The 14,665-nt window shown below is 34.7% G+C and overlaps 2 protein-coding genes across 2 annotated transcripts in view; both read right to left on the bottom strand.

Moving 5' to 3' along the window:
* The window catches only part of LOC111044438 (DNA polymerase epsilon catalytic subunit 1), a 46,883-nt gene extending 46,224 nt beyond the window's left edge, over positions 1 to 659 (bottom strand). Inside the window, exon 1 of the mRNA XM_039427069.1 lies at positions 262 to 659. Coding sequence (XP_039283003.1) covers positions 262 to 323 — 62 coding nt within the window. The 5' untranslated portion in view covers positions 324 to 659. The remainder of the gene's footprint in view (positions 1 to 261) is intronic.
* A 2,255-nt stretch (positions 660 to 2,914) lies between these two features.
* Positions 2,915 to 14,368, bottom strand: LOC111044437 (zinc finger protein 43). The gene is made up of 6 exons (XM_022329589.2): positions 13,930 to 14,368; positions 11,933 to 12,156; positions 10,653 to 10,855; positions 9,443 to 9,613; positions 8,156 to 8,265; positions 2,915 to 6,614 (listed from the first exon to the last, which is right to left on the bottom strand). Exons 1-6 carry the CDS (start codon positions 14,010 to 14,012, stop codon positions 4,484 to 4,486), a joined length of 2,922 nt encoding a protein of 973 aa, XP_022185281.2. The 5' UTR covers positions 14,013 to 14,368; the 3' UTR covers positions 2,915 to 4,483.
* Between the last annotated feature and the right edge of the window lie 297 nt (positions 14,369 to 14,665).

Raw genomic sequence — 14,665 nt, 5'->3', positions numbered from 1 at the left:
CTCCCAAGGGCCAGACAACTAAAAAATCTGATAAATCAGGTTGGCCTGTTATCAATAATCTAGACTATACTCTGGACTGAGACGGTTTTTTACTATAGGGCTAGGTACTACTCAACACTAAAAGGTCTACGGCTGTCTGAAAGCATATTTCTTGGTAACAATACTAAGAATATTGCCATAATCATAATACAATCAAAAACAGAATACATTGGAGTTAAGATAAGGTTGGTATGAAGTTCAATTGAAGGCAAGTGTACTTACTTTGATCCAGAGTTTTGGCTGTCCTTTTCAGGACGATATCTTCCAGAGTTTTGAAGAACCATGTTGAAGATTAAAATAACTCACAAGTTACAACCTTCTAAAATAGCACATGATGTAATTGAATAGATTGTCTGTAGCTTCTATATTATTATAGATGTCAAAGTGGATGTAAAAGCTAACAGGTTAGCAAAAAACAACATGTCAACATTACTATAACTTTATCTGAAATTTAAGTTCCAAATAACGGATTATAAGCAATGGTACATTGAAAATGAGAACTCAGGTAATTGATTAATTATTAAAAATTGAGTTTGAATAAGTCATGCCAATACAAAAAAAATGGTTGGTTTAAAAAAGGAATCCTGAACTAATGATGATGAAGACACTGTAAAAACAAAAAGTTAGGTTAAAGTTCAATTAATGATAAAATCCAGCTTCGCGCCAATTTGTGGAATTTTCATTTCAGGGCTGACAATAATCAGGCAATCATACTTGTTAATGTTGATTTATATAAAATTTCAATTTTTCAATTATTTTGTGGGATTTTTCCAATATGTCAAAAGATTGATTTAAATTTTTTCTAGAAAATTTGAAAAATTATCAATGAACAGGATAACAAAATGTCTAATTGCTCGTTTTGAGGAAAGACTATTATTCAGTCGTTCGAAAAGTGTACTTTTATAGTGAGATCCACGTTATAATAAGAATGTTGGTTTAGCAATGGTATTGCTATCCTTGTCTAACATTCAACAAAGCTGATGGCGCTATCTCTTTCTTGCTTTGCTCTGTTGCCAGATCGTCTTCCAACAATGTAGAATTGATAATTAATCAACAGAACATTTCATCTTAATTATAAAAATTCATTATGAAATTATTGAAAAATATAATTTCTTGCCAAGTAAAATATATTGATTATTTCAAAATAGAATGAACAGTTAATATTACATCAATAGACCTGTATTAGCTACGGCATTGACAAGACTGAGGGTTGGCAACGTTGTTCTCCTGTCTTTCTCCACTGCCATTATAACGTGGACCTCACTATATAGTGAGATCCATGTATGAAGGAAATATAGTGGAATATTATTATAGCCAGTGAATATGACGCATGGTTGCCAATTCTCTTTTTCCACCGCCTTATATAGTGCACAGCTGTATATCCAATCGATTGGTCAAATCAATTGATTGGTTATTCTTGTTAATGATTAATCCCATCAAATATATAATTATATTGTCATGACTTGATAACTTCTTATACGGTAATAATTGAGATTATAAAGTCATTTACTTACTTTTCGGCCCTCCCAACGGTCCTGTGTCCGAGGAGTCGTCAAAATGGTAGTGCTCCCTGGCTAGCCCAGGTGTCCCAGAGTATGCCTCTCGATGTACTTACACACATACTGAGTATAGTGGGGCCTTACAGAGAAGTAATTTTTTAGGCTTTTAGAGAATGTCCTTTCAGCAGGACTAGATATATATTATATACTTATTCATAGCATATAGAAACGAATTTGCTACAGTCCAAAGATAGAAAAGGTCAGTAGACCCAGTCATGTACTATATTCTTGCTTATGTTGATTAAATTAATTTGACATATTGAATACCTTTTGTTATTGCGACCAAGAGCTAAAGGATACATCAGTAGTGATGTATATTTTAAAGTTGAAATGACACTCCTGAAAACTTATTTTTGTGACACATTAATTTCCTTTCCCTGACCTCTCAATTGTAAACTAATTTGGATTTCAATTATTCTTTTACTAATAATTATGTATGGTAAAGTATTTTATATATTACTACTGTACCGTAGCCTACTAATTTATTAGTTTGGTAACCAAACTAATAAATTAAACCAATAAGTACGGTACCCTAATTAATCATGAATCTTTGGGTATTATTTTAGTATTCCTGTTCTTATAGAAGTAAAAAGTAGATTCGTATGGCTTTTGTTGGTGGGAGTCCCTTGTGGGAAGGTCCCACCCCGTGAATATATAATTTTAGCCGTCAATTCCTGTTCTTATTTACTCCAGATCAGGTACGGTACTCTAATTGACCGAGCGAAGTGAGGTCTAAGATTCAAGTCGACGGTTTGGCATTTCTCTTAATGTTTAAATGTTGCGCATTTACTGCCAAACGCGGTAATAGATTTTCATGAAATTTGACAGGTATGTTCCTTTTTTAATTGCGCGTCGACGTATATACAAGGTTTTTGGAAATTTTGAATTTCAAGGATAATATAAAAGGAAAAAGGAGCCTTCTTCATACGCCAATATTAGAGTAAAAATCAGACTATAGAATTATTCATCATAAATCAGCTGACAAGTGATTACACAGATGTGTGGAGAAGCCAGTCTATTGCTGTATTTCCATAAGGTCTATAGTTTCAATCAGGTACTTGTGGATGAGAATACTGCGTGAGGTCTACAGTTCACAGAACTATACTAGTATATAAAAAGATAGTGAAAAGGAATAGGTGACATTTATATCAGAAATCTTATGGAAAAGTTCAAAGTGAAGATTATGCAAAATCAGTATGGTAGCTCGTGATGAGGATGTTAACTGACGACTGATTCCATCAGAATGCTCCAATATTTTCATTATTAGGCCATTCTATTTTGGGATTCACGGGAAAATTAATCAAGAATAAAATAAATAGTTCTAAGAACAATTTTATTCAAATATTTACTCCAGATGCTTTAGATGGAATTCGCCTTATATAATTTAAATTTTAATTTCATGTCTTTGACATAAATTAATCCACGATGAAATAAATAAATAAATATATTATATAAGTACGGTAAGTTAAATAAATTAATGTTCAATACACTTTGACATTAACACTTTGATACTTTAGTTACTACGCATTTTTGAAAATACTCTTGAAAAGCTATAAAATATGTTATACAAGTAATTTAAAATAAATAGAATAGTATGAATATGATTAAAATAGAAATTCCAGCTAAACCGATTCCACATACCTCAAACATTCAACATACATTTTCGATAAAATAAATACCGTAATTAGATGTAAATACTTATTTCACTATTATACTTTTAACATTATAACAAAGAATAACTCCACACAAACTCATATCTATTATATTTACATTTCTTTTTCATACATTCGAATAAATATATTTCAAATAAAATATCATTAGGCTTTAAACGAGCAACAGCAATACCAAATCAGCAATGGACAAATTAGTTAGAAAATAGATTAGACGAACATAATATTTATAGCTAGATTTCTAAAATAATGACCAATTGATAAAACTTTATGGAGAAAATCAATGCCAACATTTCTAATTGAAAAACGATTACAAAATTGATTTCTGAGAGAAATAATTGGATTTGATCCATTAATATTGCATTCTTTCTGGCTGCTGCTATGGTTGAAGTATTATAGTATTCCATTAGTTAATTTTTATAATATAAGTTTACACTAAACTAATATAAGGTTTAGTTCACACTGGACAATGCGCAACCAAGTAGGCTACAGCGAATGAAGGAAATGTTTAGTTACAGGGGAGCTCAGACTAATTTTTCATAGAATACCGGTATTGCAAAATAATGAATTAATCAATGTAACTTTGTATACATATAATGGATCATTTTTTAATAATTGAAAATACAAATACACACACAAGACAGCAGTATGTGTATTTAGTCCCACTTAATAATGTATAGTAACTATTATTAGCGATTGAGCAATAATTATAACAAAATTAATCTTTTCATAATTATTCAACGGAACTCAGTTAAAATTGTTTGTAGAAGACTATTATATGAATGAGGTATAATGAAAATATTATTCTTTTTGGAGAAGCCCATTAATACTGATCAAGATTGGGCAGAAATGCTGTTACGAAACACCACATAGCCTACATCCAAAAGTTATAATATTATTCTCTGAACTGATTTTCAATTTCTAATCGTTCAACATGACAATAAGAAGTTTAATAAAAGTAGAATGTTAGTGAATTTAAAGGGCAACAATAAATACTATCCTAATGTAAGGGGTTCTTCAAAAAGTTTTTTTTTTAACAGAACATAATATGCCACCACGCAGCTGCGGACAGACTTTTAATCACCCGGTACTAATTACTCAGGATTCTGTTGAGAAGTTCTTTTAATTGTTCAGAATGATGATGGAACATTTAAATTGATAGTGAAAAACATAACTGTGAAATGTATTTTTTGGTAATACCTTGTGTCCGATTACTTATGACTCAGTCTCAATAACTTCGGAAATGATAGCATTATCAGTGAGTTCTTCGGTTAATATAATACTAGCTTCATGTGTATGATTGTTGAAGTCTTCCTCGGAAGCGAAATTCTCCCAGCACTCGGTGCAGTGGTAGATAACTGAGATTTCCTGAGTGAACTCCTCGTAAACGTCTTCGTCGACAGGCTCGACCTTGGGCTTGCGTTTGCAGGCAGTTTCAAGTGGCTCGTCGTTCGCGTTGACTGAGTGCTTCTTGGCGATGTGCGCCTCCAAGTTGTGCTTCATGGCGAACAGCTGCGAGCACACGTCACACTGGTAAGGCAGCTTCTCCTCCTGAGTCAGCAGGTCGCTCTCCTCCACAATCACATCCTTCTGCTGATGCACCTTCACCAGGTGGACTTTCAACTTGAATTCCATCGCGAATCGCTTCCCGCAGTGGGGGCATTGTGAAAAGTGCTTCCTTTTAATCTTGTGCATTCTCAAGCTCACCAACGAACTGAATATATCGCCACACTGCACGCACTTGAAACGCGGATTCTTCTTTTCATTGGGATCCTTTTTCGGACGTTTTTTATACTTTGACAAGACATCCGAGTGTTTTGAGCGAGCAAAATGAAGTTTCAACCCAAAGTCTGTCAAGTATCTCAAATTACATTTTGGACATTCGTAAGTTTTTTCTAAATCTTCATTCTCCTCATTTTTACTTTCAGGCTCATCTTCATCTTCTTCTTTAACTTCATCTTTTATATTATTTAGTTTTGGACAGTTTTTAAGCCTGTGCTTCTTCAGACTGGCCATAGAGCCATAGCGCTTGAAGCAAGCTTTACACCTGAACTTATTGATGCGGTCGGAAGATGACGTGGATACAATATTGACCGATGCTGCACTTCCGTTGTCGTGCTTCATCCGCGTCTGATGCATCTTCAGGCTGTGTTCGGTGGGGAACCGGCCTTTGCACACCCGGCACTCGTAACTCATGCCAGTCGAATGCAGACGCTTGTGACGAATAAGGTAAGTCTCAGTAGTAAAGTATCTATTGCATATATCACACTTGAAATCACTATGCTTTGATTTTCCAATTTGATGCTTATTGAGCTGATGTTCCCTCAAATGATCAGATCTTTTGAATGTTCTTGAACAGATCTCACAGACAAAAGGTCGTATGTTGCTGTGTGATTGCATGTGATTAGCGAGTGACCATCTATGCAGGAAATTCATGTCGCAAACTTTACAAGTGAACTTCTTCTCTTTGAAGGAATGTGTCATGTAATGCTTCCTAGCACTGTACTTACCCAGTTTGCAGCCACAAATCTCACACATCCAAGTGGCACCTTCTTTCCTTACGGGTATCTTCGAATGAGTCGTCATATTATGTTTCTTGTATTCTTTGTTTGTTTGAAATACTAGACCACATTCTTCACACAGTAGGTCTGTATCTTCATCGCAAGTCAGAGTGTGATCATTGTATTCTTCAAAGGTATTGAAAGACTTGTTACATTTGCATATTAAATCATCGCTCTCACAAGGCTCAACTTTGACACGTTGGCAATTGAGTCTATGGCTATCAAGTGCTGTATGGCTATCGAATCTCTCAGGGCAATTTCGGCACTTGAAAGGCGCGAGATGTTGGTTCCGAACATGCCTATCGTAGAGCGATTTACGCATGTACTCTATTCCACAATATTCGCATACATATGGAGGTTTCTTTTTGGGTTGTGGCGGTGGCTTGGGCGTGGCCGCTACTTTTGGCGGACGATATGGCTGCTTACTTTTAGGTTTATTACGAGCGGACTTACTCAAGTATTGATCATCAATTATAATCATATGTCGTTTGATGTGATTTCTCAGCAGTTCTATTGTTGAGAAACTGAAATGGCACAGTTGACACGAGTCGGTTTCTTGCAAAGGATAGTGCGATTTGGAATGACCAATCACGTCTCTGTCGTTGAACTCTTCACAGCACAAACAACATATATAGGTGTACGCTTCAGCTGCCGGCTCAAAACCCAACACCTTTGTTCTAAGGAAAAAGGTACCATCTATCTCGTGGTACTTCCAAGGGTAATGCAATTTGTATTCTTGTAAATCTTTTATCTTGTTCTTGGCTGGCGTTTTATCAGCAGACACCCTGAAAAATGAAGACATAAAAGACGTTCTTCATTCAATAATTCATAAAATTATCTAATTATTCAACAAAGCACAACTTCCAAAAAAGTAACACAGACTTAAGCCCAAAACTATTCCAATTCTAATTTATAAGAGCTGAGAATTGTTTTCTGATAGTTGACTTATCTACTTTAATCAAATACTATAAACTTGGTAACTTTAACAATCTGAATAATTATTTTTAAAAGGGGGAATATAACTTTTACTCACACTTTTTTGGATATACAATTTCTTAAACTTTCAAATTTCTTAAACATTTCGTTCAATTTTTTAATTTTTATCTTCCCTCTTTCACTATTATAATATACTATTATTGAATAATTATGTAGGTTTAATAGTGCATAAAATTGAATAAGTAGTGTCCCAAAAACCGGACTTTGATGCCTAACAACAAAAAAAAGAATGCCGGAATTCAAGTTGAGATACCTCTGCATTAAATAAATTAATATTGATTCGAGTGTCAATCCTTTGAACTTGTATTTTCATCAAAAAACAAATAAAGAGAATCCAACTCAGTCTTTGGATTTTTTGCTTCATAGCTTCACTAACAACTCAGACAACTTTGCTTAACAACATATGAATCACAAAGTTGTCTGTCTGGAGCAAATTTGATGATTTATTATTTTCACTTGAAAAAAGGGTTTCAAAACTTAAATAATAACTCTATCGTCGCTGCTTAAATGCTTGGATGTTGAGTCCTGTTGTGTTCATAAGACACATCTTCTTCTTAGAGTTAGTATATATTTATAACCTATCTTCATCGCGGTATTACTGTCACCAACAATATTTCATTATTGACAGAAATAGGAAAATTAATTGATTCTGCATATATTGCTTCATTATTTACACGGAAAAAAGCTTTGAAGAATTTATTCACTTGCTACTCGTGCAGACTTCAGACTCTCGAGTGACTTTGAGAGAAAATTACTATAATGGAACTGATCTTAAAACTCAATACAGTTGTGCATATTCGAACAAACAGGTAAATTGTTAACGCTTAAATTGAACAATTTGAAGGTACGTACACCATGCCCTATGAAACCCCACAATTTTGCAAGGAAAGGGCGACACTCAGCTTGCTAAGCTCTCTTGTATTGTATCAATTAAAGTGTGCGGACGTGACTTGTCGGTAGTAAATTATGAACTCGTACTGTGGTTATTAAAAAAGAAAAAACTGTACCGTGACATAAGTGTGCACATTAATATTATATGTGAGGTTGCTGATACAAAGCCAATGTTCTACCGGCTGGATGACAATAGCTATCCGAAGGCATAACTAATCGGTGAGTCCGTTTCTTTACCGAAAAATAGGTTGCATTCAGTAAAAGGACCCTTAGGTGGCAGCAAGTTTAACAAAATTTCAAAGGAAAAATGTCCACAAGCTATGGATATATAGCGATCACTGGGCTAGTCCACACGAGTAACGCATGGTTAACAAATAGAGTATCTTAATACGAGTTTAATTACAGTTGAATTAGCAATGAAATGGGAATTAGTACGTACGGATCCAGTTCTCCAGAAATGTCCATCGAAGCTGGCGTATTCATAGAATCTAGTTGCTGGTTTTGTAGAATTCCATTATTGGATGCCGATAGCTCATTCTCTCTCTGTCGCTGTAATTTCAAAGCGCACATTATATTCACTTTTGAACAACTAAATTACGATATAGTAGTCAGGTATTTATAAATAAAAGCTGTTAGCTTCTACTCACATTAGTGGAGCGCTTTCAGACACTAGGCCCTTCATCAACACTGGTGATTATTAACAAGCAGTTCGTAATGGAAACAGACATTGATGAGCATTATATTCAATCATGATCTCAGTGTTTCAAAATATGAATTGGGTTTAGATGATGATGAGAACTCACTTCAAGCTCAACAAGTGAAGATAGTACGCACTAGTCAAGCTCAACACAGAACTTAACGTTTAAAGCTTGCCATTAAAATATCTAGGCTTGTCATTAAAATTATATTGAAGAAAGTTGAACTGTTTGATGCAATTTTTTTATAATTGAACCGGAATTCATGAATACCAATTAAATGACTATGATTAGTTGTTTTTAACGTTAATTCGCGCGTAAACAACTTCAGATTTACAGTGATAGTAAAAAAATCTTATAAATTTGAAGCACTCTCTGTGATGAGATATTAATCATGCAGTGAGGTGAATGAAAGATAAACATGACAGGTAACAAATAATATAGTGTGGTACACGTTATAAAGAGAGTGAAAAAAGACAGGAGAACAGCGTTGCCGATTCTCTGCCTTGTCACTGCCTTTTATAGAGGATAGCTGATACAGGTATATCTGATGTGATATTAAACGTTCATTCTTGTTTAAAATAATCAATTCTTTTTTATTCGCCGAGAAAAAACCTTTTTAAATGATTAAATAGTAATTTCTATTTTTTTCATAATAAAACGTTGCAGAGGTAGAAAAGGATAGCGCTATCTGCTTTGTTGAATGATAGACAAAGAAAGCAGCACCAATGATAATTAATTACTGCCATTATAACGTGGACCTCACTGTACTGGAAAATGGAGAAAATCAAGAAATTTCAACTATTCCACATTGTAACACCTTGAGTGGAACTCGATCCTCGGATTTTCAATAATAAATTATGATAAATATTGTACTGTTACATTATCCTCTACATGGGAAACCATAGTTGGCAAGGAATGTTATCCTACTGCTTTCTTTGCAACACCACCATGAAGCAATTACGAATATTACAGTGTACTGTATGCAATTATACAGAATACTATCAGTGAAATGAGATGCTTAAGTTTACCTTGGCTTCCTGTTCTGAAATGCTTCTCAGTTTGTTGTCATTGTCAGATTCTAGTAGGGCGTTGAGTGTACCGATTGCATCAATAGACATGAGCACAATGTCATGCCAGGACACCAACGCTGTAGCACATGGTAGACAGATTTTTTTGGGTAGATCATCGTCTTCGGTAACCTGAAAATAAGTCGAAAAGTTAAAATTGAAGAGTAAATTCTGATACAAGCACAAGTAATACCTGAAATACAATTAAGCTATTAAAGTAATTCTGAAATCATAAATATTTTGCAGTATGAAAGCACTTAGTAGCAGCGGTTAGAGAAAAATCGATCATCAAAGTACGAGTAAGAATGATGGAAATATTGCAGGTTGACTTGTCTGCTACAGGTCATGTGAATGGACCAAAGTCACATTACTTTTGTTCTTATAGCTGCTGGGAAGCACCAGATCATATTTATGAGCATTTCTTTTTGAATGAAAAAGACTAAGAAATTGTCAAAGAAAAAAAAATAAAAAAGAAAAAAAATGAGCATTTCTCATTGACACAATATTTTCTTATCTTGAAAAAATTGCAGTTTTAATGAATAATTCATCTTATTTGAAAGAACAATAAAACATTATTAATTTCCATGAATATTTTGACAGATTCTTTAATAAATGCTGTCAAATACATGGACATTGTCACTTATGTAATATGAAAATATTATCTACATTAAGCTACATTTATTGAATGACCATTAAAAGCTAGGGGAATACGATATTTATAAATGTAGCATGTAGCAGGATAACTTGGGTTCACAATAAGGATCTGATAAGGAAGTTTCATGAGGATATTTCATACCAAAGCCCATTATGACTATGACATTTTGACTATTTATGTGACGCTAGATGGAAGTGAATATCTTTCTGTCACATAGAAGATAGAATACTTGGTTAAGAGCATCGGTTGGATTTGTTCAATCAAATTCCAAGATCTTTAATATGAATTCAATTCAATTCATTCAACTTTTGATGATCATCATGATGACGACGACGACTATGTTGTTGAGTGTAAATTGAAAAGAAGAAAAAAAAGAACAAGGTAGGCATATTACCAACGAGCAATTGACTCCAACATCAATCTCCTTACTTCCAATTCTGATTCAACTAAGTGTGACCCTCTACTCGGCTCATTCATCAAGATATAACATTAATTAAGGTTATTTGAAATACTTACATTCAAAGATAAATATTGGTGCATTTTAAGGGCTAATTCAGCATCAAGCCCTTCACCTTCGAATAGCGATATCAACCTGTCACTTCTCCTTGCACAAATTCTACAAAGTAGAGACATGTCTCCAAGCTTGCGGTCGCATATTTTGGTCATTGAAATAACCGGCGGAGGATTGACACTCACACTAGGACGGTTCTTTACATTATCTGAAACAAAATATGGAAATTGAAAAATATAACGGAAATGCAATTACAGCACAAAATACATATTAAACAATCTGTGGTTACATATTGATTAATTTTTTTTCAAATGATAGGAGTAAAATTACACATTGGTAGATAGCTTATCAGATATAAAACTCCCATCAAATTTATTATAACGTAACGCATTAAACATTAGATTTACAGTGATTGTAAAGAAATCTAATCAATTTGAGCTCTCGTTGTGCTGAGATACTAATTTTGCAGTGAGGTGGATGAAAGATAAACATGATAATTTATTAATGACAGGTAACAAATACTACAGTGAGGTCCAAATTATAATGGCAGTGGAGAAATATAGGAGAACAGCGTTGCCGTTAACGCTTTCAAATATTCTACGATTTTATCTGCTTATCCACCATATCCCTAGATTGTTTCAACGATTATTCTGTACCAACTTGAAATGTGCTTGGACATTCAAAGTCAAACAATTGAGTACTCGTACACACTTTATCAATTTCGGCTTCATTTTAAGGATTGGATTTATAATTTATAGAATTAGATTTTAAACTGGGCCATTTGCACAGTGACAGTTTAAATTAAATTCCAGTTTGAACTGGATTAAATCCGTATCAAGTCTAGTTTGTTTGTTATAATGCGTTTCATTTTGAGTTTAAGCCACCAGCTGATTAAATCGAGTTTAAGCTTTGACTGTGCAAACGGACCTAAGAATTCAACAATTACAATTCGAGATTCTTATAAGAGAGAATGGAAACCAAAGAATAGCTTAAAGAGAACACCAGGTTCTAATAATACCATAAAGTTTCATCCAAAAACTAATCAAGCTGGATAGAGCTATTCTGTGCAAACCATAGTTTGCAGCATTGCTCTTACATAGTACAGCGCTGCCAGGTTTTACAGAATCCGGAGAACCTGTGAAATAATTGTGTAAGCGAATAAGAGAGCGTAGGCAATTTTAATAGGCTCAGCATAAATACGACAACAGTGTACTCCTATTGAAATGACATTGGACATAAAGCCCCTTGTTGCAAACCAAGGTTTGCACAGGCTATAGAAGTATACCTTCATTAGAGGCTGGACATGTTTTCAGCTGTTCCAAGAGCTGTATCTGGTCAGGAGTGAATATGCAGGGCACTGCAGTTCTCTTCAGCATAAGTTTATGAGTGCCAATGACAAAGTCATCTTCGTTGAAATGGTCGGAGCAAACAACTGCCGAAACGCGTTTGTTGTAACGTCTGCCGGTTGCCTTGAGCCACGCAATTCGCGGCAATTCATTCTTTGGAAAGCTGCAAACAAACAACATACATTGTTGAATAATAATTTCTCTATTATTTACAATAACTCAGACAGCCACATTCAATTTAGATTAGTTTCAAGTGGGGCTTTCGTCATTTTTGAGATATAGGTAGCTCTTTCCTTGACTACAATGAGGTCCACGTTATAATGGCAGTGGAGAAAGGAAGGAGAACAGCGTTGCCGATTCTCTGACTTGCCACTGCCTTCTATAGATGATAGCTGATACCGGTATATATCTAATGTAATATGTATCTAATGTAACCGTTCATTCTCGTTTAAACATAATCAAATGGGTATCTGAAGAGGTTGAAGACACCAGCATTCAACTCAAGCCTTGAGTGCTGGTTTACCTATTCAGGAATATTTTTTGGACAATTGATAGGCCATGTTTAATACATGCTGCCATCTCAATCATTGAAACGTAAAAATTAGTAAACTTATACAGCCTTATACCCAGCATATCATCTGCAGCTTGTCAAGAAACCTTCCCGGCGATGAAGACCCTGTCAAGCTACTGAGTTTTGTCAGAGACAAGAAATATAGCTCATGCTTATCCTTTATCTGTGGTTTTGTTCTGGACAGTAAACTCAACTGAGCCAGCCATATTCAGCATGTGACCACAAGACTATCCAGAATTTGTTTTCTGCTGCTGAAGCTGAGGGGTCATGTGACTGAGGCCTATTTAGTCATGGTCCTATGGCCTACTCATGTGGGGTCATTCAGCAAAGGTTGTGGACATACTGAAACTGTAAAAACGGGCTGCCCGAATCATCACCGCAAGCGAATATCGTGCACATTGCAAGCCCCTTTTTGTTAGACTTGGTATTCTAAGTGACTGATCTGCCACTTCCTACTTCTCTGTCTGATGTATGTCAAGAAGAACCAGCAGTACATGTTGACTCGGACTGATGTGCATGAACATAACACCAGACATCGAGAGCTGATTGATATTCCCAGAGTACGCCTTCAGAGATCACAGGTGTGCTTCAGGAGTTCGGCATTGCGATACTTTAATAGGCTGCCTACAGGAGTGAAACAGTTGGATTTAAGAGCGTTCGAGAGAGTTATATCCAAGCACTTGAAAAGCAAGGCATACTACATTGTTGGTGAATATATGAGTGGTGATTTGTTGGAAATGCTGTCTTGCTAAACATGATTCATGTTGTTTGTTTTTGTGTATTATATGTTTTTGACGCCATCGGTCCCATATTATGGGTATAAAGGATGCAGATTCAGGTATAAAAAGAAGTACATAATCTCTATAAACATATTAGCCTCTACGATGATTTAGTCGGTTTTATGATGTATGAGCATTATGGGTAAAGAGGATAAAATAGAAATGTTGGCTACTATATTGCATTCAGGATTCATATCTGATAAATCATAGAGTCTAATGAATATACCTATTAGGTTATGTGTTTGAGCCGCGCGTTATGAGTCATCCCTAAAGGGCTACGGAATTGCACCTCAACCGTATGTATGTGTTAATATTGCAATCATGGAATTTCTTGATCAAGAAATCGGAAATAAAATACCGTATGTCATAATATGTTATATCAATGTAGTAAATTGTGCAAATAAAATTGAATTCTTTTAACAATTAACATTTTTCCATGAGTATTGCTATAGGCCTATTATGTAAGGTAGGCCTATAATCGAATTTTACAGGCCGTCAAATTGACTTTCAGAAATTTCATCAGTGTCGTATAAATTTGTAAAGAAATTGAAATCCATAAGCAAAATTTATTGACAATGACACTTACCTGTGAAAAGTTACTGAGCTTTTCTCAGCTCCACTAGAATCAAAAGCGTTATCACACCCCGGTACACAGCAGTTCAAACTCATCTTGCTTTATTAGAAGTTTAATCTGATCTGCCTTTAAATCTAGAGTTCTCCATATTACATGTTATAATCAATTAAGTCAGATATTTGTTGAAAAATCGATCGAAGCAGAACTTTTACTTTTTATAGTTTTGCATTCAAAACAAAAACCACAAATTCAAATAATGTTGAAAACAGTGCACAGTATAATAGAAACTATAGAAAGGTAGATGATGTAGACATATCCAGTAGCAAAGATGGTTCAGACAGTAGAGCAGACGAGTAGATAAAACTCACAGTTTCTGATAAACATAGACGGAAGCCATAATCCAATGTCCAACCACCACAATCAGTAGTCTACTTCACTAAACTTCACTACGTTAGAAGCGAGAGAGAGTGAGAGAGTGAGAGAGAGAGAGATCTGTTTCATTGTATGATAGAAAAGGACAGCAACAGTATTGTCAATTTTGTACACTGCTATTATAATGTGGACCTCACTATAGATTGGTGTAAGCTAGGGCACTGTAAAAACTTTTATAGTCTTTATAGTGCCTTAGTATAAACTATCGATAATTATTTTTCGGAATACTAACTTGTTGAATAAGTAGTCTAGTCAATAAATACATGAAAAAGGCGAGGGTGTGCTTGCATTTCATATCATAGTTCTGATTTTTCAT

The sequence above is a fragment of the Nilaparvata lugens genome, chromosome 4 (assembly GCF_014356525.2).
Source record: "Nilaparvata lugens isolate BPH chromosome 4, ASM1435652v1, whole genome shotgun sequence".
Classification (NCBI taxonomy): Eukaryota; Metazoa; Arthropoda; class Insecta; order Hemiptera; family Delphacidae; genus Nilaparvata; species Nilaparvata lugens.
The sequence above is the reverse complement of the archived record's forward strand: the minus strand, read 5'-3'. Positions and strand labels throughout refer to the sequence as shown.

Bases quoted from the DNA above. Each gene is read 5' to 3' on its own strand.
- LOC111044437 (XM_022329589.2), bottom strand. From the start codon at position 14,012: ATGAGTTTGAACTGCTGTGTACCGGGGTGTGATAACGCTTTTGATTCT. The intron at 12,157-13,929 runs GTAAGTGTCATT...GTTTGTTTGCAG, and splicing joins AGCTCAGTAACTTTTCACAG to CTTTCCAAAGAATGAATTGC. The intron at 9,614-10,652 runs GTAAGTATTTCA...ACTTATTTTCAG, and splicing joins ACCAATATTTATCTTTGAAT to GTTACCGAAGACGATGATCT.